General features: G+C 42.9%; 1 protein-coding gene across 1 annotated transcript in view; it reads left to right on the top strand.

Annotated features, from left to right (window-relative positions):
• Positions 1–7,947: 7,947 nt before the first annotated feature.
• Positions 7,948–19,526, top strand: part of kcnk3a (potassium channel, subfamily K, member 3a) — a 51,627-nt gene continuing 40,048 nt past the window's right edge. The window contains exon 1 of the mRNA XM_020495921.2: positions 7,948–8,339. Coding sequence (XP_020351510.1) covers positions 8,057–8,339 — 283 coding nt within the window. The 5' untranslated portion in view covers positions 7,948–8,056. The remainder of the gene's footprint in view (positions 8,340–19,526) is intronic.

Raw genomic sequence — 19,526 nt, forward strand, 5'->3', positions numbered from 1 at the left:
CACAACCATCCATTTAATAAATGGGAGACATTAGAGATGTGAAAATATATATCTCAAAATCGAATCCCCTTTTTGAGGATTGGCCACTAGCCTATAAGGACTTCCTATCATCACCAATGAGAGGTGAGCATATCAGATTGATGTTTCCTTTGTTGATGGACTCTGCTGCATTTCAATTGAACTGAAATTAATCATTTTGGGGGGGATTTTGGATTTAAATTACTGCTTAGCTTTTTTCTGTGTTTGTGCATATTTAGATGCTCACTGTCTACATACAGTACTGCTTGCTATACTGCGGAAATGTCAAGGGGTGAAATTATGTCCTGCATGGTACCCAATCCTGCTTTAATTTAGCACATCTTTTCACGAAACAATGGGTCCTTTTGTTGTTCTACTTTTGGAGTGCTTGAAGGATCCCCACAAGAGCTTGGCCTAAGTTACACTTTATCTTGGCCAAAATACAGCCCGTAAATGTCTTGTCCTGGTTTGCACGACAGCACTCTCACTAATGTGAAAGTATTTACTGCGATGTGGACATTTTCGTGGTTTAAATTTATCACAATCGTCAGGGCTACGTGGAAAAACAATTTTTAAGAGGCACCTTTTTGGAATTAAATGTCATTGATTCATTGATCGTATCGACCGTTTCAGAGCCTGTGGTCTTTGGACCACAATGGAAAGGGCTCAGTCTCGGTTCAATACACTGAGCTGAATATTGAAGATAAAGCTATTTTTAACATGCCCCACATGTGCAATAAAACACTGACTGCACCAGGAACTGCCACAATGTTACAAAGACCATAGAGAATCAGTGTTTAAGATATGTTCTAATATTCTCTTCCATTTTTATGAATTCAGGTTTATTCCTGTTGCATTCCCAACATGCTGTGCGTGCGTCATTCATGATTGTTCATGAAATGCCTTGAGACACTAGCTAGATTCTAGGCGATGACACAGCAGGGGGAAAAAGTGTTTGTAAGCTATTATTCACTCCCAAAACTTATCGGTGCACACATCGAAATCGCCAACGTCACAGGACGAGATAAATACAGTGACATGGTGAAACAAAGGGGCAGGGGAGTGCACATCCTTATCGTAGCGGGAACAACATTAAATCAAAATGAGGACCAACAGGAAATAATAAAAGCTGATAAAGATAGCCTTCAGTTTCTATCTGAGCCCTCAGTCAGCACTCCCTTGCAGACCTGGGTTCAAATTGCATTTGAAATCATTACAAATACTTTAGCTTTGCTTATTTGAGCTTGTCTGTTGCAATACAACCAATAAAAATGTATCTAAAAAGTAAACCCTGCCCATCAGGCACCACAGACAGGCTAAAGCAAACACTTAAAGTCTATTTGAATGATTTCAAATGGCTCCCTTGGCAGTTGATTGAGCATCACACTCGTCATCTATTGGTCCCCGGCTCCCATTGACGTATCACAGACCAGATTCTAGGATATGACACTGTGGATCCTATTTGATTGAACATTGTAATTATTCAATTTTTCTCCAGCTCCCACTGACAAAGCCTATCAGAGAGCGAGAGATCATAGGTTGTTATGACACAGTTTTTACTGGAATTTTGCAACCCTAGCCTGCCATGCTTATCTCTAACTGAACCTTCATAAGCATGACTGATGATCTTATTAACTTAGGAGCGGACTCTTAAATTGTTGGCTGATGCTTGTAGATGTACCTTTATTTGGCTTATAGACAACCTGCCAAGTACACATCTTCAACTTCCATGAATTACAAATGTAACAGAGTGGTCCAACCATTCACATATGACAATCCATGACCATCACTGTAAGTATAAAATAAAATAAAGTATGCATATCAAACAATGGCTAGTCATGTCTCTCACCCAGTGTACTGTATAGAGTTGCAAAGTGAGGCTCTTCTACGAAATGTCTTGTGGATGAAATAATAGTTGACTGACATTTAGGCAGGTGTGAAATAGCCTTGAGCAAAAGCCAAGCCGAGCAGCAGGCATAAGAGATAAGAAATTACAGATTGCTTGTCAACAGGGACATGCCAGTACTGTTAGTCTAGCTTTTTGTGTCTGTAGCTCTGCATGTTATGGAAGCTCATTCCTGCCAACAAAAAAAGGACAATGTCAAATCAACTCAATATTGTATTAGTCATAATAGCTGAATACAACAGTGAAATGCTTTACTTACGAGCCCCTAACCAACAATGCAGTTAAAAAAAATATGGAAAATAATAAGAAATAAAAGTAACCAGTAATTAAAGAGCAGCAGTAAAATAACAATAGCGAGACTATACTGTATACAGGGGGGTATCGGCATAGAGTCAATGTGTGGGAACACCGGTTATTTGAGGTAATATGTACATTTAGGTAGAGTTGTTATAGTGACTACGCATAGATGGTAACAACAGAGAGTGGCAGCGGTGTAGAACAGTGGGAGGGGGAGGAATGGAAATAGTCTGGGTAGCCATTTGATTGAATGTTCAGGAGTCTTATGGCTTGGGGGTAGAAACTGTTTAGAAGCCTCTTGGACCTAGACTTGGCACTCCGGTACCACTTACTGTGCTGTAGCAGAGAGAACCACCTATGACTAGGGTGGCTGGAGTCTTAGACAATTTTTAGAGCCTTCCTCTGACACCGCCTGGTATAAAGGTCCTGGATGGCAGGAAGCTTGGCCCCAGTCATGTACTGGGCCGTTCGCACTACCCTCTGTAGTGCCTTGCGGTCGGAGGCCGAGCAGTTGCCATACCAGGCAGTGATGCAACCCGTCAGAATGCTCTCGATGGTGCAGCTGTAGAACCTTTTGAGGGTCTGAGGACCCATGCCAAATCTTTTCAGTCCCCTGAGGGGTAATAGGTTTTGTCATGCCCTCTTCACGAACATCTTGGTGTGCTTGGACATTTTAGTTTGTTGGTGATGTGGACACCAAGGAACTTGAAGCTATCAACCTGCTCCACTGCAGCCCCGTTGATGAGAATGGGGGAGTGCCCAGTCCTCTTTTTCCTGTAGTCCACAATCAACTCCTTTGTCTTGATCACGTTGAGGGAGAGGTTGTTGTCCTTGCACCACATGGCCAGGTCTCTGACCTCCTCCCTATAGGTTGTCTTGTCGTTGTCACTGATCAGGCCTACCACTGTTGTGTCATCAGCAAACTTAATGATGGTGTTGGAGTCGTGCCTGGCTGTGCAGTCATGAGTGAACAGGGAGTGCAGGAGGGGACTGAGCACGCACCCCTGAGGGGCCCCTGTGTTGAGGATCAGCGTTGCGGATGTGTTGTTACCTACCCTTTCCACGTGGGGGCAGCTCGTCAGAAAGTCTAGGATCCAGTTGCAGAGGAAGATATTTAATCCCAGGGTACTTAGCTTATTGATGAGCTTTGAGGGCACTATAGTGTTGAACGCTGAGCTGTCAATGAATAGCATTCTCACATAGATGTTCCTTTTGTCCAGGTGGGAAAGGGCAGTGTGGAGTGCAATAGAGATTGCATTGTCTCTGGATCTGTTGGGGGCATTATGCAAATTAGAGTGGGTCTAGGGTTTCTGGGATAATGGTGTTGATGTGAGCCATGACCAGCCTTTCAAAGCACTTCATGGCTACAGATGTGAGTGCTATAGGTCAGTAGTCATTTAGGCAGGTTACCTTAGTGTTCATGGGCTCAGGCACTATGTTGGTCTGCTTAAAACATGTTGGTATTACAGACTCGGACTGGGAGAGTTTTAAAATTTCAGTGAAGACACTTGCCAGTTGGTAAGCGCATGCTCAGAGTACATGTCCTGGTATGTTGACCTGTTTAAAGGTCTTACTCACATCGGCTGTGGAGAGCGTGATCACACAGTGTTCCGGAACAGCTGGTGCTCTCATGCATGTTTCAGTGTTATTTGCCTCGAAGAAAGCATAGAAGTAGTTTAGCTCGTCTGGTAGGCTCATGTCACTGGGCCGCTCTCGGCTGTGCTTCCCTTTGTAGTCTGTAATAGTTTGCAAGCCCTGCCACATCCAACGAGCGTCAAAGCCGGTGTAGTACAATTCAATCTTAGTCCTGTGTTGCCGCTTTGCCTGTTTGATGGTTCGTCGGAGGGCATAGTGGGATTTCTTATAAGCGTCCGGGTTAGAGTCCCGCTCCTTGAAAGCGGCAGCTCTAGCCTTTAGCTCAGTGTGGATGTTGCCTGTAATCCATGGCTTCTGGTTGGGGTATGTACATACAGTCATCAGTGCACTTATTGCTGAGGCCAATGACTGATGTGATGTAGTCCTCAGTGCCATCGGAGGAATCCCGGAAATATATTCCAGTCTGTGCTAGCAAAACAGTCCTGTAGCTTAGCATCTGCTTCATCTGACCACTTTTTTATTGATCTTGTCACTGGTGCTTTCTGCTTTAGGGGGATAGAATTATAGTCAGACTTGCCAAATGGAGGGTGAGGGAGAGCTTTGTATGCGTCTCGGTGTGTGGAGTAAAGGTGGTCCAGAGTTTTTTCCCTCTGGTTGCACATTTAACATGCTAATAGAAATTTGGTCAAACAGATTTAAGTTTCCCTGCATTAAAGTCCCCGGCTACTAGGAGCGCCGCTTCTGGGTGAGCGTTTTCTTGTCTGCTTATGGCGGAAAACATCTCATTCAATGCTGTCATAGTGCCAGCCTCAGTCTGTGGTGGGATGTACAGCTTCGAAAAATACAGTTGAAAACTCTCTAGGTAGGTAGAGTGGTGGTAGATAGTGTGGTCTACAGCTTATCATGAGATACTCTACCTCAGGCGAGCAATAGCTCGAGACTTCCTTAGATATCATGCACCAGCTGATATTTACAAAAATGCATAGTCCGCCGCCCCTTGTCTTACCAGACGCCGCTGTTCTATCCCGCCGGTACAGCATATAACCAGCCAGCTGTATGTTGATAGTGTTGTCGTTCAGCCACGACTCCGTGAAGCATAAGATATTACAGTTTTGAATGTCCTGTTGGTAGTTTAATCTTCCGCGTAGGTCACCTATTTTATTCTCCAAAGATTGCATGTTTGCTAGCAGAATGGAAGGAAGTGGAGGTTTATTCGATCACCTACGAATTTTCAGAAGGCAGCCTGCCTTTTTCTCTGCCTCCTCTTCACGCAAATCACGGGGATCTGCGCCTGTTCCCGAGAAAGCAGTATATCATTCAAGTCGGGTTCATCAGACTTGTTAAAGGAAAAAAATGATTCTGCCAGTCCATGGTGAGTAATCGCAGTCCTGATGTCCAGAAGTTCTTTTCATTCATAAGAGATGGCAGCGGCAACATTTTGTACAAAATAAGTAAAAAAACAAGTTATCAACAACGCAAATAAAAAAAATAAAAAACACAATAATTTGGGGACACGCAAAACGTCAGCCTTCTTCTCCGGTGCCATTGTTACCTGTCAATACTATCTCGACATTTCGAGATATACGTAAGGCCAAACATTTCGAGACACTTTCTCAAAATTTGGAGATGGTAGATCATACAGGATGTGTTGTTTTCATTTGTAGCATTGTGTGGGGATTTACATCTGTCCACGTTGCTGAGATCCTCACAGCAAGGCCAAAGGCAAAACATGTGGCGAGCTGACATTTGCCTGAGCACTCTTGATTTGGTTTAATAAAATATTGACAGAAAGGAAGAGGTTGTTAAGACTGATTTGCCTCATGATTTGTCAACTTGTGCACAATGAATATGTGCTTCTGTCTTATCAAGTGAAACATACTGATAACAACCATAGCTAACAACCACAGCACAAATTTGGTATACAGTGCATTCTGAAAGTATTTAGACCCCTTGACTTCTTCCATATTTTGTTACGTTACAGCTTTATTCTAAAATTGATTAAAGAAATGTTTTTCCTCAATCTACACACAATACCCCACAGTGACAAAACAAAAACAGGTTTTTAGACATTTTTGCAAATGTATTAAAAATTAAAAACCAAAATACCTTATATACATAAGTATTCAGACCCTTTGCTATGAGACTCAAAATTGAGCTCAGGTGGATCCTGTTTCCATTGATCATCCTTGATTAGAGTCCACCTGTGGTATATTTTATTGATTGGAAATTATTTGGAAAGGCACACACCTGTCTATATAAGGTCCCACAGTTGACAGTGCATGTCAGAGCAAAAACCAAGCCATGAGGTCGAAGGAATTGTCCGTAGAGCTCTGAGACAGGATTGTGTCGAGGCACAGATCTGGGGAAGGGTACCAAAAAATGTCTGCAGCATTGAAGGTCCCCAAGTTTGGAACCACCAAGACTCTTCCAGAACCTTCCAGAAGGACAACCATCTCTACAGCACCACCAAGGCCTTTATGACTGAATGACCAGACAGAAGCCACTCCTCAGTTAAAATAACATGAGAGCCTGCTTGGAGTTTGCCAAAAGGCACCTAAAGGCTTCTCAGACCATGAGACACAAGATTCTCTGGTCTGATGAAACCAATATTGAACTCTTTGGCCTGAATGCCAAGCGTCACATCTGGAGGAATCCTGGCACCATCCCTACAGTGAAGCATGGGGGTGGCAACATCATGCTGTGGGGATGTTTTTCAGTGGCAGGGACTGGGAGACTAGTCAGGATCAAGGGAAAGATGAACGGTGCAAAGTACAGAGAGGTCCTTGATGAAAACCTGCTCCAGAGTATTCAGGACCTCAGACTGGGTCGAAGGTTCAACTTCCAACAGGACAACAACCCTAAGCACACAGCCAAGACAACACAGGAGTGGCTTCGGGACAAGTATCTGAATGTCCTTGAGTGGCCCAGCCAGAGCCCGGACTTAAACCCGATCAAACATCTCTGTGCAGTGACGCTCCCCATCCAACCTGACAGAGCTTGAGAGGATCTGCAGAGAAGAATGGGAGAAACTCCCCAAGTCAGGTGTGCCAAGCTTGTAGTGTCATACCCAAGAAGACTTGAGGCTGTAATTTTTAGGCTGGGTTTCTGTACAGCACTTTGAGATATCAGCTGATGTACGAAGGGCTATATAAATAAATTTGATTTGATTTGATTTGTAATCGCTGCCAAAGGTGCTTCAAGAAAGTACTGAGTAGGGTCTGAATACCTTTTCATAGAAATTTGCAAACATAAAAAAAAAAAACATGTTTGCTTTGTCATTATGAGGTATTACATGGCTGTAGCTTAACAAAATGTAGAAAAAGTCAAGGGATCTGAATAGTTCCCGAATGATGTCATACCCTACAACTAGGGTCCAGAATTTTACCTTGTTAGGTTAGCCTACCAGATCAGGAAAAACTCTGGGTCCCAGGAAAACAAATCCCCCCCCCCCCCACCACTCTGGGATGCCACCTCTGTAATCACCACACAATGGAACACATTAAGAAAGTAAGGTCTAATATCTTGTCATTTCCAGTCAGTATTATTACATTTTGATATAGGATCTCGCAATTTTGACTTAATTATCTCGAATTCTTTTGATATCTTGCAATTTGGACTTACCTATCTCGAAATGTTGAGATAGTATCTCACAATTTTGACTTACCATACCTATCTCGAAATGTTTTGATAAGTAAGTAAAACTTTTGAGCTACTGTCTACAAATGTAGAGATACACAAGTCAACATTTTGAGTATAAATATTTGGGGTGGCGGGAATTGGCTTCAGTAGCATGTAGCTAGCTGTCTGTTCTGCATTCATTTGTTGCATGTGAGAGGGTTGCCTTATTGCTTAGCCTAAATTCTAAAACGAATAATTGTGACACATATGTTTTTCCTTATAATGCATTTTCCAACAGCAGCACTATTTTAGCTAACGGCTAACTTGCCGTCTACAGTAGCCTCCCTCCCACTCTCTTCTGCATACAGACATACTGTACATACATACGCACAGACCTTAGAACGCATTCAGGCGAGCACGCGGTGGGAGGGCGGTTGGAAGGGGTGGTGCTGAAACGAACAGCTCCGAGAGAAAATGTGCGCTTGGGCAAATAAAGTCATCAGAGAGCTTTCGGCGCGCCACTGTCCCTGTTGATAGAGCCAGCCTCGCAATGAACCAGCCGAGCTCCCCATCCTCAAGATTCGCTTTCACAATTTTGGAGCCCGTCTACTCACCCTGACCATGAAGAGACAAAACGTGAGGACCCTTGCGCTCATCATTTGCACGTTCATCTACCTGTTAGTCGGTGCGGCTGTCTTCGATGCCTTGGAATCTAAGAAGGAAACGACTCAGAAGAAGAAAGTGTACGACAGAAAACAAGAGCTTAGGAACAAATACAATCTCACTAAACTCAACTTCGATGAACTCGAGGAAGTGGTGTTGCAGCTGAAGCCTCATAAAGCCGGGTTACAGTGGAAATTCGCTGGATCATTTTACTTCGCAATCACTGTGATCACGACCATAGGTAAGATTTATTAAACAGTGACGTAAATCTTACCTGAATATGTTGCACTTGATTGTGCTTCATAAATCAAAGCAAAAACCTAGGTAGGCTATGCATAGGCTACCATCCATCGCTTTGCAAGTTCGGTAAGTTATTCAAACTATTGCCTTTACGACCTTGTTGAAGATGACATCATGTTTCATGTATTTTTAGTTGACAATCAATATTATTTGCTTCTGTCTATTAGAACACATTATTATTATTAGCAGAGGCATGTCTGAAGCAAACAGAGAAATACATTTCAAATGCATTTACAGTATATTTCTAAATGGTTGCATGAGAGTTTGCAGCGAGTTTGGGACTCGTTAAGATCAACTGTATTATTATCTGTGTAATAGTGAGATATCATCGCAAACGTGGTGTTTAATCGTGTTATGACCCTGCTGCTTTTTGGATGGACTTCACAAAACATAACACTAACACTAAAGCTTTGGAGTATGTCTTACAAAGCAATCCGTCACAACCCTAGAACAAATATGATCGTTAACAGGTTGCAGTCCTAATCCTCTCAAGAGCCGTTGGACTAATAATGGCTGTTCAACAGCATCAGGTGCAAATGCTCAGCCTAACCAAAAGGTGGTCTTCTAAAAGTCTCTACGAATAATATTTTGTATGTTAATCAAAATCATCTCATCATAATATTTAAATTTGAAAGTGCTAGTAAAAACCAGGCCCGGTGTATTATAAGCTCAGTAGACAGGCTAATGTCAACTGCCCCCTTTGGATATTACCCCTAATGACATAAGGATAGGAACATTTTTGAAATAGAAGAGAATAGTCTGGCCTCCTTTTTCACATGACCAAGAATAAAAAGGAGTCAATCTTTGGAAAATGACTGGACATGTGTAACCATTAGGGGTCTTGCTACAGTATTTGTTTTCCGCGGGTGATTTGTTTTTACTGCCTAAAGACAAATGTAGCCTACATGATTAGGAAAATACACTCACCCTCATCCCCCACTCACCCTCATCCCTCACTCACCCTCGTCCTTCACTCTCCCTCGTCCTTCACTCTCCCTCATCCCTCACTCATCCTCATCCCTCACTCCCACATTTCCCACTATCACCTGTTATCCATCAACCTCACTAACTCACTCACATTCTCTCTCATACACACACAAGCTCACCCCTACCATCACCCTTTACCACCCTTATACCTCACCCTCACTTTTATTCCCCACCTCACTCTCAAACCCCCCCTCCCTACCATCACCCTCACCCCCAGCCTGTCCCATGCCCTCATCCCAGTCCTCACTTCCACCTCAGCCTTCGCTCTGTATGGAGCCACTTGGGCCAGTTGTAGCTGGTGACCCAGGGTGCTGGTGGTAACCCTACCACATGTAGAGGACTAATTGGATGCAAACCCGATCCGGGGGGCTGAAACGGCATGCTGTAATTGTGAGCCCACCGGGCTGGCAATGACACAGTGTTTGGCTTTTCACTCCGCCATTAAATATTGATGGCAACACCAGAGCTGTAGTGTTTAACTGGCCTCTCATCCACACTACTATATTGTGTAGTGTATACTGTAGTCACACAATGACACACAGTCATGACCCCTCTCACTGACACAATGACACACAGTCATCATGACCCCTCTCACTAACACAATGACACGCAGTCATCATGACCCTCTCACTAACACAATGACACGCAGTCATCATGACCCCTCTCACTAACACAATGACACGCAGTCATCATGACCCTCTCACTAACACAATGACACGCAGTCATCATGACCCCTCTCACTAACACAATGACACGCAGTCATCATGACCCCTCTCACTAACACAATGACACGCAGTCATCATGACCCCTCTCACTGACACAATGACACGCAGTCATTATGACCCCTCTCACTAACACAATGACACGCAGTCATCATGACCCCTCTCACTGACACAATGACACGCAGTCATTATAACCCCTCTCACTAACACAATGACACGCAGTCATCATGACCCCTCTCACTAACACAATGACACACTGTCATGACTCCTCTCACTCACACAATAACGCAGTCATGACCCCTCACACTCACACAATAACACAGTCATAACCCCTCTCACTCACACAATAACACAGTCATGATCCCACACACTCACACAATAACGCAGTCATGACCCCTCTCACTCACACAATAACACAGTCATAACCCTTCTCACTCACACAATAACACAGTCATGACCCCACACACTCACACAATAACGCAGTCATGACCCCTCTCACTCACACAATAACACAGTCATAACCCCTCTCACTCACACAATAACACAGTCATGACCCCTCACACTCACACAATAACGCAGTCATGACCCCTCTCACTCACACAATAACACAGTCATGACCCCTCTCACTCACACAATAACGCAGTCATGAACCCTCACACTCACACAATAACGCAGTCATGACCCCACAAACAATAACACAGCCATGACCCCTCACACTCACACAATAGCGCAGTCATAAACCCTCACACTCACACAATAACGCAGTCATGACCCCACAAACAATAACACAGCCATGACCCCTCACACTCACATAATAACACAGTCATGACCCTGTGTGTAGTCACACCGAACCATATCACAGAAGACGTAGACACACAGCTACAACTTTAGTGAAACCCCATAACCTGGACACAAAACCCCAAGGCACATTTGTTAGTGTTTAGGAAACGGAGGAGAAGAGCATCCAGCATGGTGGTGAAAACCTGTGCATTACACACTCTGCTCTTCTATTGTACATGCAATGATGTGCAATGATATCAGAGGGATATAAACCTAAACCTAACCTATTGTATGAAGTAATTTCTTTGTTAATTTCTTTGCAAATGGATGTGGCAGTTTCAGCATTACTGATTCCAATTGTAATATTTATTTTGTTGGTAAAGCCACAGTCTCTTTATATGGATATATGGACATTTTTTATCTTTATTATTTTTATGCACTGATGAAAGAAACATCACATGATGCAAAATGTCTCACATTTCACAACTTTAATTAGTTAGTATATTAATTAGTTAGTATATGTATGAGCAGTGTTGATATATATGCTGAACAAAAATATAAATGCAACATGTAAAGTGTTGGTCCCATGTTTCATCAGCTGAAATATAGATCCCAGACATTTTCCATATGCACAAAAAGTTGATGTCAAATTTTTTGCTAAAATGCGTTTACATCCCTCTTAGTGAACATTTCTCCTTTACCAATATAATCCATCCACCTGACAGGTGTGGCATATCAAGAAGCTGATTAAAGAGCATGATCATTACACAGGTGCACCTTGTGCTGGGTACAATAAAAAGCCACTCTAAAATGTGGAGTTTTGTCACACAACACAATGCCACAGATGTCTCAAGTTTTAAGAGAGCATCCAATTGGCATGCTGACTGCAGGAATGTCCACCAGCGCTGTTGTCAGAGACTTGAATGTTAATTTCTTTACCTTAAGCTGCATCCAATGTTGTTTTAGAGAATTTGCCAGTTCACTACTGTTCAAAAGTTTGGGTCCCTTAGAAATGTCCTTGTTTTTCAAAGAACATCCATTTTTTTGGTCCATTAAAATAAAATAACATTAAATTGATCAGAAATACAGTGTAGACATTGTTAATGTTGTAAATGACTATTGTAGCTGTAAACGGCAGATTTTTAATGGAATATCTACATAGGCGTACAGAGGCACATCATCAGCAACCATCACTCTTGTGTTCCAATGGAACGTTGTGTTAGCTAATCCAAGTTTATCATTTAAAAAGGTTAATTGATCGTTAGAAAACCATTTTGAATTTATGTTAGCACAGCTGAAAACTGTTGTCCTGATTAAAGAAGCAATCAAACTGGCCTTCTTTAGACTAGTTGAGTATCTGGAGCATCAGCATTTGTGGGTTCGATTACAGGCTCACAATGACTAGAAACAAAGAACTTTCTTCTGAAATCGTCAGCCTATTCTTGTTCTAAGAAATGAAGGCTATTCCATGCGAGAAATTGCCAAGAAATGTAAAATCTCGTACAACGCTGTGTGCTACTCCCGTCACAGAACAGCGCAAACTGGCTCTTACCAGAATATAAAGAGGAGTGGGTGGACCCGGTGTACAACTGAGCAAGAGGACAAATACACAAAAATTTGCTTTTCTTTAAAAAATAAGGATATTTCTCAGTGACCCCAAACTTTTGAATAGTAGTGTACATCCAACCGGCCTCACAACCGCAGAACACCTTTAACGATGCCAGTCCAGGACCTCCACATCCGGCTTCTTCATCTGCGGGATCGTCTGAGACCAGCCACCCGGGCAGCTGATGAAACTGTGGGTTTGCACAACTGAAGAATTTCACAAACTGTCAGAAACGTCTCAGGGAAGCTCATCTGCGTGCTCGTCGTTCTCACCAGAGTCTTGATCTGACTGCAGTTCGGCGTTGTAACCGACTTCAGTGGGCAAATGTTCACCTTCGATAAGCCACTGGCACACTGGAGAATCATGGTTTCAACTGTACCGGGCAGATGGCAGACAGCGTTGTATAGTGGTGTGTGGGTGAGTGGTTTGCTAATGTCAGTGTTGTGAACAGAGTGTCCCATGGTGGCGGTGGGGTTATCGTATGGGCAGGCAAAACCTACAGACAACGAACACAATGGCATTTTATCAATGGCCATTTGAATGCACAGTGATACCGTGAAGAGATCCCATTCATGCCATTCATCCACCGCCATCACCTCATGTTTTAGCATGTCACAAGGATCTGTACGCATTTCCTGGAAGCTGAAAATGTCCCAGTTCTTCCATGGCCTGTATACTCACCAGACATGTCACCTTTTGAGCATGTTTGGGAAGCTATGGATTGATGTGTACGACAGCGTGTTCCAGTTCCAGCCAATATCTAGCAACTTCGCAGAGCCATTGAAGAGGACTGGGAAAACATTCCATATACCACAATCAACAGCCTGATTAACTCTATGCGAGGGAGATGTGTTGCAGTCCATGAGGCAAATGGTGGTCACACCAGATACTGACTGTTTTTTGATCCACGCCCCTACTTAAAAAAAAAGGTATCTGTGACCAAGAGATGCAAATCTGTATTCCCAATCATGTGAAATCCATAGATTAGGGCCTGATGAATTTATTCAATTGACTGATTTCCTTATATGAACTGTAACTCAGTAAATCTTTGGAATTGTTGCATGGACTCTACAAGGTGTTTGAAAGCGTTCCATAGGGATGCTGGCCCATGTTGACTCACACATCTATTTAGGCGAGGTGCTGGCTAGCGGAGTAGAACACTTGAAAAATTAAAGGAGAGCCGCACGCTCTAGGAGCTCAGATGCAATAATTGAATAACATAATATCCAACGTTTCGACAGACAAGCTGTCTTCATCAGGGTATAATGGCAAACACTGCGGGGTGACTAGTTTATATAGTGTCAAAGGACACACACAGGTGTCTGTAATCATGGCCGGGTGTGGCCTGATATTATTGGTTATTTCTCAGATATAAAAATAACATACCAAAAACATGAATGGATAGCATACGATCGTAGATACAATTTGGCAACAGAGGCCTACAAACAATCACAATAATCACAATAATGGCTTCAGATTTAAAGTCTACGTTCAGACTGAAGGGAGCAAGGGTCTTTAAATTAAAGATCCAGGCAGCCTCTCGGTTTAACAATAAATTCTCGAGGTCGCCCTCTCTCCTAGGGAGGGTGACATGTTAGATGCCGATATAACGTAGGGACGAAATCGAGTGGTTTGCTTCTAAAAAGTGGTGCTACGGTGCTCTGAGATTTGTACTTTTAATTCACACTTTGTTTTACCCACATAATTTTTACCACAAGGGGAAGTTATAAGATAAATAACTGCCTTAGCGGAGCATGTGATAACACCTTTAATTAGGATCTGTTTCCCTGTTTGGGGATGTTTGAAGGATCTACATTTGAAGTCGGAAGTTTACATACACTTAGGTTGGAGTCATTAAAACTTGTTTTTCAAACACTCCAATCATTTCTTGTCAACAAGCTATAGTTCTGGAAAGTCGGTTAGGACATCTACTTTGTGCATGACACAAGTCATTTTTCCAACAATTGTTTACAGACAGATTATTTCACTTATAATTTACAGTATCACAATTCCAGTGGGTCAGAAGTTTACATACACTAAGTTGACTGTGCCTTTAAACAGCTCGGAAAATTCCAGAAAATTATGTCATGGCTTTAGAAGCTTCTGATAGGCTGATTGACATCATTTGAGTCAATTGGAGGTGTACCTGTGGATGTATTTCAAGGCCTACCTTCAAACTCAGTGCCTCTTTGCTTGACATCATGGGAAAATCAAAAGAAATCAGCCAAGACCTCAGAAAGAAATTTGTAGACCTCCACAAGTCTGGTTCATCGTTGGGAGCAATTTCCAAACACCTGAAGGTACCACATTCATCTGTACGAACAATAGTATGCAAGTATAAACACCATGGGACCACGCAGCTGTCATACCGCTCAGGAAGGAGACGCGTTCTGGCTCCTAGAGAGGAACGTACTTTGGTGCGAAAAGTGCAAATCAATTCCAGAACAACAGCAAAGGACCCTGTGAAGATGCTGGAGGAAACCGGTACAAAAGTATCTATATGCACAGTAAAACGAGTCCTATATCGACATAACATGAAAGACCGCTCAGCAAGGAAGAAGCCACTGCTCCAAAACTGCCATAAAATAGCCAGACTACGGTTTGCAACTGCACATGGGGACAAAGGTCGTACTTTTTGGAGAAATGTCCTCTGGTCTGATGAAACAAAATAGAACTGTTTGGCCATGATGACCATCATTATGTTTGGAGGAAAAAGGGGGATGGATGCTTGCAAGCCAAAGAACACCATCCCAACCGTGAAGCACGGGGGTGGCAGCATCATATTGTGGGGGTGCTTTGCTGCAGGAGGGACTGGTGCACTTCACAAAATAGATGGCATCATGAGGTAGGAAAATTATGTGGATATATTGAAACAAAATTTCAAGACATCAGTCAGGAAGTTGAAGCTGTAAATGGGTCTTCCAAATGGACAATGACCCCAAGCATACTTCCAAAGTTGTGGCAAAATGGCTTAAGGACAACAAAGTCAAGGTATTGGAGTGGTCATCACAAAAACCCTGACCTCAATCCCATATAATTGTTTTTGGCAGAACTGAAAAAGTGTGTGCGAGCAAGGAGGCCTACAAACTTGACTCAGTTACACCAGCTCTGTCAGGAGGAATGGGCCAAAATTCACCCAATTTATTGGGGGAAGCTTGTGGAAGGCTACCCAAAATGTTTGACACAAGATAAACAATTTAAAGGCAATTCTTCCAAATACTAATTGACTGTATGTAAACTTTTGACCCAACGGGAATGTGATGAAAGAAATTAAAGCTGAAATAAATCATTCTCTCTACTATTATTCTGACATTTCAGATTCTTAAAATAATGTTGTGATCCTAACTGACCTAAGACAGGGCATTTTTACTAGGATTAAATGTCAGGAATTGTGAAAAATTTAGTTTAAATGTATTTGGCTAAGGTGTATGTAAACTTCTGACTTCAACTGTAAATGTATAAATGCCATTGCATTGAGCACAGCCATTACACTTGACATTTTACACTTGTAGTTTCCATCCAGTAGGGGCACAAATAGATGTTGTGCAGGGATATCTTGGGGTGTTAAATCAGAATTTACCAATTGATCTTTGAGATTTTTGCCCCACAAGAATACGACCAAGGGAGGGTCAGAAAACACATTACTGATACTGTCATTGGATCTTAGAATATGCCAATGTTTGTGAATGATTCCCTTCATTTGTTCAGAGCACTTTGAATAGCGGGTAGTTAGAACGCAAGAATGTTTCTTTTTGCGAGACTGTCCTTGAAAAAGATCATGTCTCGGTTTGTTTAGGATTTTCTCAATGGCAGTATTAATCTGACAATTTTTGTATCCCCTCTCCTTGAATTTTCTTTGCGTCTCAGCCAGATTTCTGTTGAAATCTGATTTTTTTTTGCTAATTCTTTTGACTCTACAGAATTGGCTGTAGGGAAAACTGTTTTTCAAGGGTATCGGGTGACAGCTATCAGCCCTGAAAAAACTGTTAAGATCAGTAGGTTTCCTGTAAAGATAAATGTATAGAACATAACCTCCATAAACTCAGAAGATCAAAGAAACTGATTTGACGTGTGTCAGCTTGCATAGTAAATCTTAGATGCTCAGAACAAGAGTTAAGAAAAACATGGAATGCCTGGAGCTGTTTTGCATCACCCCTCCATAGAACAAAAATATCATCAATATACCATTTCCAAATAATGATGTTAGGCAAGAAAACATTCACTGCAATGCTTCCCACAGTTGTCAAGTTGGCTGGAAGTCCTTTGGGTGATTGACCATTCTGGATACACACGGGAACACACAGGAAAACCCAGCAGAGTTGCAGTTCTTGACACAAACCGGTGTGCCTGGCACCTTCTACCATTGTCATGGTTCCACCTGTCAACAGAGGGCGGCAGAGACCGTCCTAGAGACATTAATTGACACTCAGGTGTGTCCTACTACTCATTATGATTTACCTGTTAAAAAAGGTGTGTCCTACTACTCATTATGATTTACCTGTTAAAAAAGGTGTGTCCTACTACTCATTAGGATTTACCTGTTAAAAAAGGTGTGTCCTACTACTCATTATGATTTACCTGTTAAAAAAGGTGTGTCCTACTACTCATTATGATTTACCTGTTAAAAAAGGTGTGTCCTACTACTCATTATGATTTACCTGTTAAAAAAGGTGTGTCCTACTACTCATTATGATTTACCTGTTAAAAAAGGTGTGTCCTACTACTCATTATGATTTACCTGTTAAAAAAGGTGTGTCCTACTACTCATTATGATTTACCTGTTAAAAAAGGTGTGTCCTACTACTCATTATGATTTACCTGTTAAAAAAGGTGTGTCCTACTACTCATTATGATTTACCTGTTAAAAAAGGTGTGTCCTACTACTCATTAGGATTTACCTGTTAAAAAAATGTGTTCTGGTTTCCTTTGCAAAAGCTTGAATATTTTGTCTTGACAATTCACCCACTGAAGGACACACATACACAATCAATGTCTCAATTGTTTCAAGGCTTAAAAGTCCCTTTTTAACCTGTCCCTCCTTTATCTACACTGATTGAAGTGGTTTTAACAAGTAACGTCAATAAGGGAACATACAACAATTTTAACGATTTTACTGAGTTACAGTTCATATTTTCATATATAAGGAAATCAGTCAATTGAAATAAATTCATTAGGCCCTAATCTATGGATTTCACATGATTGGGCACAGCCATGCGTAGGCATGGGAGGGAATAGGCCCAGCCAATGGGGCACAGCCATGCGTAGGCATGGGAGGGAATAGGCCCAGCCAATGGGGCACAGCCATGCGTAGGCATGGGAGGGAATAGGCCCAGCCAATGGGGCACAGCCATGCATAGGCATGGGAGGGAATAGGCCCAGCCAATGGGGCACAGCCATGCGTAGGCATGGGAGGGAATAGGCCCAGCCAATGGGGCACAGCCATGCGTAGGCATGGGAGGGAATAGGCCCAGCCAATGGGGCACAGCCATGCGTAACCTTTATTTAACTGGCAGTCAGTTAAGAACAAATTCTTATTTACAATGACGGCCTAGGAACAGTGGGTTAACTGCCTTGTTCATGGGCAGAACGACAGATTTAACCTTGTCAGCTCGGGGATTTGATCTAGCAACCTTTTGGTTACTGCCCAACGCCCTAACCACTAGGCTACCTGCCGCACTTGGGAACCAGGTCCAACCACTGGGGCACCAGGCCCAGCCAATCAGAAGGAGTTTTTCCCCACCAAAGAGCTTTATTATAAGACAGAAATACTCCAGTTTTGTCAGCTGGTCTCAGATGATCCTGCAGGTGAAGAAGCCGGATGTGGAAGTCCCGGGGTGGCGTGGTTACACGTGGTCTGCGGTTGTGAGGCCTGAGACCACCATGATCGCTGGAGGTGGCTTTTGGTAGAGAAATTAACATTCAATTATCTGGCAACAGCTCTGGTGGACATTCCTGCAATCAGGTGGATGGATTATATTGGCAAAAGAGAAATGCTCACTAACAGGGAGGTAAACAAATGTATGCACAACATTTGAGAAAAATAAGCTTTTTGTGCATATGGAACATTTCTGGGATCTTTTACTTCAGCTCATGAAACATGGGACCAACACTTTACATGTTGCCTTTATATTTTTGTTCAATATACATCACTATAAGGTTCAAGAGTTTGGAGGAAAAAGGAAAATGGCACATGTGGTCCTTTGTAAATGCCTCTGAGAGAACATCTAAGGATGATCATGGAAAATGGTTCAGTGACCTCTCCACGGAACACAGAAGGATTCTGTGATAGAACCATACATCTGTGAAACCCCCCCCCAAATAACAGGGGGAGTGTCTTGCTCTCTTGAGTAAATCTCTGTTCCGCTCCCCCTTAAAGACCCATTTCTAAGAACTCCTTTATTAAATCATCCTGACATAGTATTAACCTGCTAAAGATAAGTATGTGTTTCCACCATTGGAAAGATTCAGTATCCACCTCCTGAGAAAGATTGGTTCCAGCATGTTACTAATAACTCAGTATAAATGCCTGTCTGAAGTGGGGAAGGGAGAGAAGACAGGAAAGGAGTAAGTCTAAGTAAGGCTGCTAGTAGGAATGAGTCTTCACTCTGACGATACTAAGAGAGGGGGAGGTGGTGTCCACTCATCTCCTGGGAAAGATTGTTTCGATGGAAGGAATCCCACAAGGGGAGAATAAATAAGCAGCCAGTTGGAAAGCACTCTGCGAGTCTCAGAAGAGCCGGAGAGAGCTGGGGAGAGAGCTGGGGAGAGAGCCGGGGAGAGAGCAGGGGAGAGAGCCGGGGAGAGAGCAGGGTAGAGAGCCGGGGAGAGAGCCGGGGAGAGAGCAGGGTAGAGAGCCGGGGAGAGAGCTGGGGAGAGAGCAGGGTAGAGAGCCGGGGAGAGAGCAGGGGAGAGAGCCGGGGAGAGAGCCGGGGAGAGAGCAGGGGAGAGAGCCGGGGAGAGAGCTGGGGCCTCTTGGCACTGGGACGGTTTTGATCAAGTCTGGGGGAACGTTCACATCATAAGCCCCCGCTGG

Source organism: Oncorhynchus kisutch, linkage group LG12 (assembly GCF_002021735.2).
Source record: "Oncorhynchus kisutch isolate 150728-3 linkage group LG12, Okis_V2, whole genome shotgun sequence".
Classification (NCBI taxonomy): Eukaryota; Metazoa; Chordata; class Actinopteri; order Salmoniformes; family Salmonidae; genus Oncorhynchus; species Oncorhynchus kisutch.